General features: G+C 34.1%; 1 protein-coding gene across 1 annotated transcript; it reads left to right on the forward strand.

The window, feature by feature from the left end:
- The first annotated feature begins 2039 nt into the window (after window positions 1-2039).
- On the forward strand, window positions 2040-10476 carry LOC128030070 (sorcin). Its single transcript, XM_052617559.1, has 8 exons — window positions 2040-2202; window positions 4778-4846; window positions 5049-5118; window positions 5229-5272; window positions 5441-5588; window positions 7132-7245; window positions 8693-8751; window positions 9820-10476. Exons 1-8 carry the CDS (start codon window positions 2164-2166, stop codon window positions 9844-9846), a joined length of 570 nt encoding a protein of 189 aa, XP_052473519.1. The 5' UTR covers window positions 2040-2163; the 3' UTR covers window positions 9847-10476.
- Window positions 10477-11045: the final 569 nt, after the last annotated feature.

Below are 11045 nucleotides of genomic sequence, written 5' to 3' on the forward strand. Positions count from 1 at the left end.
TGATACAGTTGTCCAAACACGAAGTACAAAACACAATGCGTTCGTCACGACACCCTTGCCTCCAGGGGGCGCTCTCTCTTTATTTCTGTTTTGTCTGCACGATAGTAATATTTTACTGCATGCTGGTACCTGACATAACACACTGATATTTACCCCATAATCGATATAAAATGATTAAATAAAAATTACTTTATTTTAGCCTCCTGATTATGGGACACACATAGTTGTTATTTGTTTAGTTTAATTATAAGGCCTACATGTAGCTGTTGTAATTCTACAAGTAGAACCAAATAGTTTTCTAGATTAACAGTAAATAAAACTCTGTTATCAAAATAACTAAAAAGAAAGAAAGAAAGAAAGAAAGAAAGGTATAGGCCTACATTCAGTTCTTTCAGTGAAGATAACTAAAACATAATATTAAAAACAAATAAATAAAGATAATAAAAATACAAATATAAACAATATATAAATAAAATACAAAAATAAAAATAAATAATAAATAATAAGCTTCAGATTGGAAAACACATATTCACTAATAGTTTCTTAACTAAGAGTTTCCCCTTTAGGGAACTCCTGATTTGCTTATTAAAGGGACAATAAGTAACTTTTTAGGTATTTTATTATCTAAAATCAATATTTTTATTCATAAATATGCCCTCAATGGTGTACAAATACCTATGCCAATGTTTAAACTAATCCTTGTAAATGAAGAATTTATTATCTTTATATACATGGGACGGGTAGGTCGACGGAGGCTTCCATGTAGTTCCGCCATCTTGCAAAACTATAATAGCAGAGAGGGACAAAAAGTACTAAGCCAACGCGTTTCCACAGCGCGTTTTCGGTCAGAGCCAGAAACGCAGGTGCAGAGCAGTGAGAGGCGCTTGAAACTGCACCGGCAAGTTTAAAAGTCTGGATTGCATTCTTATTATGGACCATACATATGCCGCGCCACAGGAGAAGAAAACATCGTCGCCAAAACAGTCGTAAAAGGAAACGTGACCGTAGATTACAGAAAACAAGAGTTAATGTCAGGGAAGCTTTTTCTAGGTGGAAAGAGCTAATGCTTGATAAAGATTTCAAAAGAGACGCTGAAGTGGCCAGTTTTCTTCTCGACAGGTAAGTCAGTGTTACAGTCTATATTATAATATTTTTTTTATATCTAACAATGCATATAATTCAGAAAATATAACGAATAAATTAGACATAATTACAATATTTCATGTTTTCCACAGTCAGTAATTCATACTGTAACATTCGTTTGTTAGTTGTCATGTTGCAGTTTGTTTGAAATAACACACCTGTTCACCTGAAGGAAAACTCGACGAAGTGCTATTAGAAGACATCCTGTCAAAGCTTTTTGGTACATATCGCCTACCGTAGATGCAACGCGCATTTGAAAAAGCGAGGCGCTGGAGAGCAAAATTAGTTTGAATGCAAAATACAATTTCACCACTAGATGGGAGTAATTCCTACTCAGTGTCCCTTTAATAGCAAGGCTGCTATAATAGTTGAGGTGTTGGGTCATGCAGAAAAAGGCAGTAAAATGTGCTTTACAAAAGCAGCCAGTATGCTAGTAATATGTATAATAGTATGCTAGTAATATGTATACTAATAAGCAAGTGTTACTAAAGACTTTTATATTTTAAGTTTTTAAAACTAAATACAACAACGTTGTTCATCAGCCTCAATTAGTCTTCCCACAAGTAGGCTATTTCATTTTTAAACGCAGAGCCTATTTAATAAAGATCATATAAGCATCTAAATATAAAGTAGCCTACACATTTTACAGAGATTTGTTTATTATTTCATATCTCACACCTATCTCTGCGTAGACTAACACACTCATCGGACAGCGTTGCGGGATACTCTGATCAGCCAATTATTTTTAATTCGCTTAGGCTTTAAAATCCATTTCACAGTTGATGATAGACAAAATAATGGATTCATTTTATTTTTATTAGTATTACTATGCATTATTACGTTTATCTATCTATGAATTTCATAGTGCAAGCCAGGCGAGTAGATCATCTTATGTTAGGAAAAAAAAGAACTTCCTGGGTTTTCCTGAGACGGAAGTGGGTGGAGATTAACGTCATCCACACACTTCAGCATCTACTTGTCCGGTTTTGGTCAGTCTCCAGAAGAAAACGCTCGTTTACGATGAATTTCCCGGGATATGGTGCACCGGCTGCGGGAGGGGTAGGATTGATCAGTGCTCTGTTAACTCAGATGAATTCATACGCTGTACAGTTTTACACAGATCCTCTGGTGAAGCCTGAAGTCAAACAACCGCGTGTTTATTCTAGATTGCCTCGGGGTGAATTCTGTTAGGCGATGGCTATGAGGAAAATGTTAATATGTGACGTTTAAAACTGTCCTGAAGGGTTGGTAGAATACATATGCATTTAATAATTTCTGGTCTGTTTATCTCTGGTTAACTGTCTAAACCTATGGTCTGCACACACTTGGTTTGAATCAGCAGATTGGTACAGCAACCCTTGACCAGAACTGGGTGTGTCAGATTGTGTGTAGATCAGTGGTTTTCACTCCAGTCCTGACCACACACACAGCATTGCGCATTTCATGCGTTTTCTAATCTGACACACACACACACACACACACACACACACTCTCTCTCTCTCTCAGTAAGGTTCTCTCTTAATGGAGCTTGTGATCTGCATTAATTGTGTTAAATAAGAAAGACGTAGAAAGTGTGCAGTGCTGTGTGCCCAGGATTGTCTTCCTTCTTTCAAATACAAATAACTTCAAAATAAAAGTGCCAGCTAAAATAATAATTGATTGGTGTTAAACTGGTTAACTCATTGGGAAATCACAAAGTAGCAAATGTTCACTGAATAATGTGGTTTCTTAGTCAAGTTTAATTATAATGGCATGAGGTCAAGTATCCTGCTCAAGAACACATGTATTGATAATCAGTTGTTTGCTTCTTCAAGTGTTTTATTTTAAACCTACAACCTTTCGGGTTTTAGTCCAGGATTTTCAACCACTTGTGCAAAAGCACATTTCCTGTTCACACGATACACTCTTCTATACAGTTCTGCTTATGGAGACACATAGTGAAACTGGAATAAGTGTGCTGTACTGCTTTGCAGGATTATTTGCATGATGTAGACTCAGAGCTCGTCTTCAGTCTTAAAGGGATCGTTCTCCCAAAAATGAAAATTTTGTCATTATTTACTCACCCATGAGATGTTCCAAAAGAAGTTGCCAGTACTTGACTTTCATATTTGTTTTCCCTCCATACTTTAATTTGAGTTAATTGAAGTTCAGGGTTAAATAAGCACTACACAAAAAAATAAATGGACAAAAATTCATAAAAAAATATATGGTGACATATTCACTTTAAAAATGCAGTGACAGTGAAAAGTGATTAAAGTATTACAGGATGGCATATTGATATTTTATAAAGTGAAAAACTGTTAAAAATACAGGTGGTAAAATAGGCAACCATACAAAGTTTCATCTTAAGTGGCCTGTCCATAAGACATAGCTGATACTCAAATATGTAGTTTGCCCAGTGCAAAGGGGTCAAACACACAAAGACAAAATGTCATAAGGGTAACGCAAAACATGACAACAATGTAATAAACATTAATTACTAGGGGTATAACAGAACTTTTATTCGTACCGGACCATTTCGGTACAGGGTTTTCGGTATGGTGCACGTGTGTACCGAATGATCGAATGCAATATTTTGTGTGTGGAACATAAGTACATTTTCGTGTTTCCAAACAAACATATTAAGTGGTGGATGTCTCCGCGTTGAGTGCAAATCCTGCCCTGCAGCTGATTCTAAGGCCGGTGACACACTGGCTGCGTGGCGTGAGCGTGCGTGTCTGCTGCGTGTCAGTTGCGTGACAGCTGCTTCGCATTTTATGTGTCTTTACACACCAGAATCGTGCCTGGCGCGGTGCTGGCGCGCTGCTGCTACTGTAGGTGACATAGTGGGAGGCCGCCGACAGACCAGGATCTTGTCTTCACGACTACAATATCTATACTTGATGTTGAGCATAAATATAAAGCCTACTGATAAAGGACATCACTGGCCTAAGGTTTTCAAAAAGCATCACGCAAGTGTGTACATCACTACAACTAGGAAAAAAACGGTTGTAATTTAAACGCAGCTCCCATCGGCATTTAAACAGACCTTTGCTCTTAATTCCGATTGGGCCAACGCAGTAACGAAATCTGAGGGATTGGTAATGCTGCCCTGTAATCATAGTTAATTATATTTTTCATTATATTTTATTATATGATATTGGTTTGAGACAGAGTATTTTATTTAGTTGAGAACTTTGCAGCAGTATTTTATTTCTTATTCTTTTCTATTTTATATATATTTTATTAAAAAGTATTTTAAAAAAAGTGTAAACAAATTGTTAAAAAAGTTTATAGTAATAAACAACCTGCAGTTTAATGTTTGCATTTCTTTCCCTTACTGTACCGAAAATGAACCGAACCGTGATTTTTTTTGCGTACCGTTACACCCCTATTAATTACATAAAATGTAAAACAAAACACCCTATCGTAAACTGATTAAAAAATAAATGCATAAAAAATAATAAACAAATCTTTATATAAAACAATTATTTGGGATTTTTATTTTTTACTGTTTATCAATTGTACAATTAATTCATTTTAATTTGCTATAACCCATACATTTGACAGTGTTTAACAGTAAAATTACATAATGTGGTGTTAAATCATTTACAAATTACAGACTAAAATCAACTTGTTTCTGCTTCTTCTTTAGTATCCAGGTGGATTCCCTGGACAGCAGCAGGACCCTCTGTATGGATACTTCACTGCAGTCGCTGGTCAGGTAAGAGCGTGTTTCAGTTCTTCAAAAGTTACTGCATAGAAATCCTGCTGAGGTTGCATAGATTAGCCTATACACATCAGTCCTTCTCATATAGAAATTTTAAATTGTTTCATTCCGCTGAACAATCAGGAATGCATTTTTCTCCGATATGAATATTATAGTCTTATTGATGTGATAAATATAGTTATATGTTTTTGTCTAGGATGGCCAGATATCTGCAGAGGAACTTCAGACTTGTTTGACTCAGGCCAACTTCTCTGGTGGCTACAGACGTAAGAATGTTTGTCTTAATTTAATAGTGATGCAGAATGTGCAGAATTTCTGAGAGTATTTGCAGATTTATAACTTTGCAGTTCTGTAACAATCATTCCTTGTCTTGCAGCTTTCAACATTGAGACATGTAGACTGATGATCAGCATGCTGGATGTATCCTTCTCGCTTACACTGAAGACATTTTTGGACATACTGAATCGTTTCAGAACTATTCCGATTTTTAACACTGAATGTATTAGACGTGACTACATTGCCAACCCTGGTTCGAAATGAATTGTGGCCATTTCTTGTATTTTTTTCCATAACTTAGCTGTTCATCAGAGAGACATGTCTTGCTCGATGGGCTTCAATGAGTTTAAGGAGCTGTGGGCTGTGCTCAGTGGCTGGAAGCAGCACTTCATGAGCATTGACAGGGACATGAGTGGCACAGTTGACCCACAGGAAATGAGCCAAGCTGTTTCCTCTATGGGTAAAACTTCAGAATCAATGTCTGTTTAGTGTCAATCAGATTTCTTATGAGAGATTCGTTTGGGACCCATTCACACCATTAACTAACTATTAACTTTGTCTTTTGCTATGCTAGTAATATGCATGGTAATAAGCAACTTGTTAAAATATTCCGAATTTAATTTTGAATTCACTTCAGATTTTTTCTTTGAGCTGAACAGGAAGCCATTGAAAAAGCAGTGACATTGTAGCTAAGACTTCCTGATAAATGAAACTCTCCGCTTCCAGTACTTATTCTGTTCTGATATATAGAAAAATCTATATAGAAAATCAATATAGAAAATCTATGGTAATGGTATATTAAAGACTTAAGTTGATGAGTAATAAGGTTATTGTGTCTGAATACTTCAGGCCAATTGTTTACACATCTGCTAGATCCATGGTCTTCCTTTAGCAGTGCTGTTCATTAATGAATAAAAAGACAATGCACTGAAAAAAATGATTATGGCCCCAATTAAATTAAGCGTAATTCAATTTTGCTAGTTTAATCCATTTAAATTTAGTTTTTGATTTTAATCAATAATTATTAATTGGTTTTAAACAAATGATGATTATGATGGTATGATTCATTGAATTTACTTAAAAAATTATTGTAAGTGGTTGCAATCAATTTATTTTAGCTATATTTAATTAAATTTTTTAGTAAATGCAATGAATTTTTTCAGTGTATTTCCCATCATGCACTGGGGCATGAATAATTAAAAATTTTAAAATTTTCACAGTTTTCGAGTTGTATTTACACAGTTTTATGTTTGCTTTTGATGTTAATTTTAGTGACATTCATTTTTGTGACGCCTGAAGTTCATTTTCTACGCTAAATGACCCATTTATACTCAAACACTATTCACTGATTGTTACCGTCATTGTGTGTGGTGTGCCATGTATTGAGGTCTCTCAGAAATCGTGACTATTGAGTTATATTACAGGCACTCTTGTTTGAGAGAGCAAAAATCTCTTGGATAAGAAAGATAAAGTTATTGTTGAAAATATTGGGTTTGCTTTATTTGTCTGAATATTAATGAAAGATTCAATAGATTAAAAAAAATATTGGATGAAAATTAATTTTATATATTACATGATTAAATTTTTAATGATTAAACAATTAATTTGAGTAAATTCTACTCAAAATAGTTTTGCTAAAATTATGATTATAATTAATTATAAACTACTGAAAGAGATTAATAAACTCAATGTATAAAATATAAGTACAACCAATTTATAAAATATAAGTAAACTCAACTTAAAAAAATATATCTAGATTTAGATAAATTTATTTCGTGCAACCCTTTGACGTAATAAAATTAAGTAAATTCAACATAACATTTTTTTCAGTGTGGAATTATCTGTAGGGACTTTTATTCTTGACGGAAAGCAAAATAGGGAGAAAACAGCATGGATGCGATTTGATTTCCATCTGACTAATTATTGGCAAGAGTTTGTAAAAGGACTGTAAATAAAGTGTATGATTGTGTTTTTTTGAAGATCCCGGTGTGTCATGTTTGCAGGGTACAGGCTGAGTCCTCAGGCCATGAACTGCATAATTAAGCGTTACAGCTCTAATGGGAAGATCTCATTTGATGATTATGTCGCTTGCTGTGTCAAACTGAGGAGCTTGACTGGTAAGTATGAAAAAATCTTAATGATTTTTTTTTTGGTCTTTAAAGGGGTCATATGATGTGATTTCTCTGTGGAGTGTTACAAGCTCTTGGTGCATAAAGAAGATCTGTAAAGTTGCATAGACTAAAGTCTAAAATCCAAAGAGAGATTCTTTATTAAAACGGCTCATTCAAACATGCCCCACATGTCTACATCACTATGGGGAAATATTTGCATAATGCTGCCCAAATATACACACAAAGAAAGAAGACATGGTTTAAGTAAACGCAGTTAGTGTTGAAGCAGCCATGTGAGGAGATGCTGTGTGTAGGAGAAATAAAAAGACCTTTATTTGGCCTTCCAGAAGTAGATGCATTTAGGAATCTTTAAGATTACTTACAACAGACCAGCAACACATTTTAAGGACAACGGTTTTGTGACTTTACTACGACAATCTGGCGCTTCTGAATCAGCTACTGGAAGTATGTTATTAGTTTAAGTATTTGCTATTGACTGTTCAAGTGCAAAGTTTTGCACATCCCATGTGTGTGTGTGAGAGAGAGAGAGCGAGAGAGAGAGAGAGAGAGAGAGAGAGAGAGAGAGAGAGGAGGATCACACAGTGGAGTCAGTGGTCTTAACCGTCTGTGGCTTGTGTACTTCAAACACATACGAGCTTCTTCACTGTCTGTCAAGCGACTCTGTTCCACTTTCAGAACTGATGCTGAAACTAAGGACATTATTAACTGTCTTAACAATTTATTTTGAAAGAGGAACCTCACAATTTTGTAAAGGGGCCTTACATTTCTGACGAGTGCTTTGTGGTGTTAGGCCAATCACAATGCACTGGGTCAGTTGGCTAATCAGAGGTTGTCGGAAGGAGGGAATTTGTAGAAAACTACGTGTTTGAGAGAGACTGGGCATAGAGGACCTACAATAATATACAGTATTTGAAAAATAATGTGTTTTTTGAACATTAAAGCACGTCAGCAACATATTCAGTTACACAAAATAATGAAATTTAAAAAAGCATCATATGACCCCTTAAATTCTGATTGTAAATGGAGCATATGTTGAATTATGCCTGTTCTACACTGTGTTTAACAGGGAAAAAATGTATGTCTAGGTTACTGCTCTGTATATTTTCTTACATAATAACAATTTTAAAAAAAACGTTTTTTTGGGAGGTGGTGATACTTGATACTAATAAAATCATATTTTACATGAATAATAGGACAACCCTTAAATAGAGCTTTCTTTCTTCCTCTTTCTTTCATTCTTTCTTTCTTTCTCTCTCTTCAGGCCTGTCAATGCATGTGATTTTTAATTTCAAAGTTTAGATGTTCATGATAGCCCTAATGATAATTTGACTTTGACCAGCATAATTTAAATTAAGTGATTGATTAATTAAATTGACTAAACTAATAAAGTGAAAAATATTCATGTTTTTATTGTTAACTGTCTCATGATCAGATGTGTTCAGAAAGAGGGACCAGGCACAACAGGGAGTGGCAACATTTCAATATGATGATGTAAGTCCTCAAAACATTACATGTTACTTATGACAAGAGAATGTATTTTTTATTTTTCAAATTAATTTCCATACAACGCAACCTGTAAATCAACATGTGATAGTTCAAATAAAACAAAAGACAAAATAATTATTTTTCAATAATCATCAGAATGATTGGACACAGGCTAATAGTGGACCTCAGTTACAGTAGTAACTCACTGGATGGGGGAGCACAAAAAGACTATTTGATGTGATATTATAATCATGGTGAAGTTGTATACTAATAAATATACTGTTGGTAAGAATAAAACATTGCAAGACTCAAATTTTACATTACTCACCAGCTCCACAGTGCTTATGTTGTACTCTCAGGCCACTAAAACCACTAAAAAAACATGCATGTCTCACAAACCGCTAATTGAAGGTGTACAAAATGGATTGTAGGTTTGGTGATGGGAGTTCAGCAAAGCATTTCTCAAAAAGGATGTGGTCAGTGTATGCTGTGGAAAAAATGATTCAGACAGTCCATAGACACTACTATTGTACACAGGGTGAAACAAAAAAGTGCACTCATTATTAAGAAAGGTGCATACACAAAATGTAATTTGTTGCAGATCAAATAGGTAAGATTCACAATCACATTATTTAATACATATTGTTCATCCAGATATTAAGTTGAATTAATGGTTTGCATATGCATTTATAATGCAAGCATCTCATATGTGAATTTATACAGTATATAAGCTTATAGTGTTGTATTTCAATTCATACATTACTCACTAGGCTCCAGTTCAGTGTTTATGTGGTGGATAATTAGTCGTGCGCCGTAAGACCCAAATTGTGCTGCTTTGCAAAATGATTTAGCAGGGGATTTGTTTGTTTATTAATACATTTATTAAATAAATTTTATTAATTTTGAACATTGGTGTCTTTTATCCAATTGCAGTTGCCATTGTTTTATTCTGTATATTCTAAAAACGGAATTACTTTGAATTATCTGCCATTAGGTAATGTAGATGTTTAAAATTATTGCATTTAAATGTCTTACTGGTATGGATTAATGTCTTTCTTGTATCTCTTTTCACAGTTCATCCAGTGCACTATGAGCATCTGAGGTTCATGCAAAGATCTTCAAATAAAAAATAAAAAATAGCATACTTCAGTTTTAATTTTTTATAACTTGCATTTTTAAACAATTTACTTATATTTGGTCATATTTTGACAATATTGTAGTACTTATACACTGTAAAACATACATTCATGCATCATTGTTCATATACCAAGTGATGCATATATACCAATGACATTTACAGTCTATTTACTCAAATGTAACCTAGATCAAGGTATTGTATCAAAGAAGCTATACAGAAATTCATGATATTAATGTATCCTAATGTATCCATAGTATCCTAATGTCTTGCAGTCGCATTTAGCAGATTAGATCATGTATGTATTCGAGTATAGCACCATAACCATCATCCCAGCTCTAGAATCATGTCAGTGCATTTGTATTCCCTCATTGCATGTTTTAAATGTGCACGGCCAGTAATGAATACTATTATGTATCACCAAAGAATTCATGACGCTTGTGTCTGCTCTGCTTTTTGTCTCTGCGCATTGGCTGTTTAAAATGTCTGTGAGATCTTTTTGAGTATGTTTTCATTACACTCATTTAATTATTTTTAAATAACACACCTATTAAGACATTTCCTGTTTGAATTAATAAATGACAACAGAACACTTATCTTCCAGTAGTTACATACGTGTGTGACAAGTTCTTTACACAGACTGAATGTGTGTACACAGATGTGAATGTGAGTTTTGTTCTGAGCTGTGGTACATGTATACATGTTGAAGTCTGTTTGAAATCATCATTATGGTTATTAGTGTTGGTCATAAGTGCACTTTAGGTTCACTTGCCCTTTGACTTTGGTTGAAATATATTTTTTTCAGCAATTGATGAAAGTGCATATAATCACTGTTGTCTACAAGATTTCCTGGTCCTGACATACCTTTTACTATGTACACATTTTTGGAAAAAGTGACTGACAGCTGGATTTTAACACGCACGTTTTCTAATTAGCATTCAAGTCTTTAAAAACAGCAACTGTCAATTTATTTATTTATTTATTTTTTTTACTTTTATTGTCCAGATCTTCTCATAACACTGTTATTGAACAACCTGCTTAAGATCCTCTTATTTGGCATAGTTCTTTCCTTACAAATGTCATTTTTTTTTTCTAAACAGTTTTGCAAAATGTTTAACTGATTTTAGCTGCTTTTTTTTTTTTTTTTCATCATTAATGTGTTAAA

The sequence above is a fragment of the Carassius gibelio genome, chromosome A16 (genome assembly GCF_023724105.1).
Source record: "Carassius gibelio isolate Cgi1373 ecotype wild population from Czech Republic chromosome A16, carGib1.2-hapl.c, whole genome shotgun sequence".
NCBI lineage: Eukaryota > Metazoa > Chordata > Actinopteri > Cypriniformes > Cyprinidae > Carassius > Carassius gibelio.

Bases quoted from the DNA above. Each gene is read 5' to 3' on its own strand.
- LOC128030070 (XM_052617559.1), top strand. From the start codon at position 2,164: ATGAATTTCCCGGGATATGGTGCACCGGCTGCGGGAGGG. The intron at 4,847-5,048 runs GTAAGAGCGTGT...GTTTTTGTCTAG, and splicing joins TCACTGCAGTCGCTGGTCAG to GATGGCCAGATATCTGCAGA. The intron at 8,752-9,819 runs GTAAGTCCTCAA...CTCTTTTCACAG, and splicing joins CAACATTTCAATATGATGAT to TTCATCCAGTGCACTATGAG.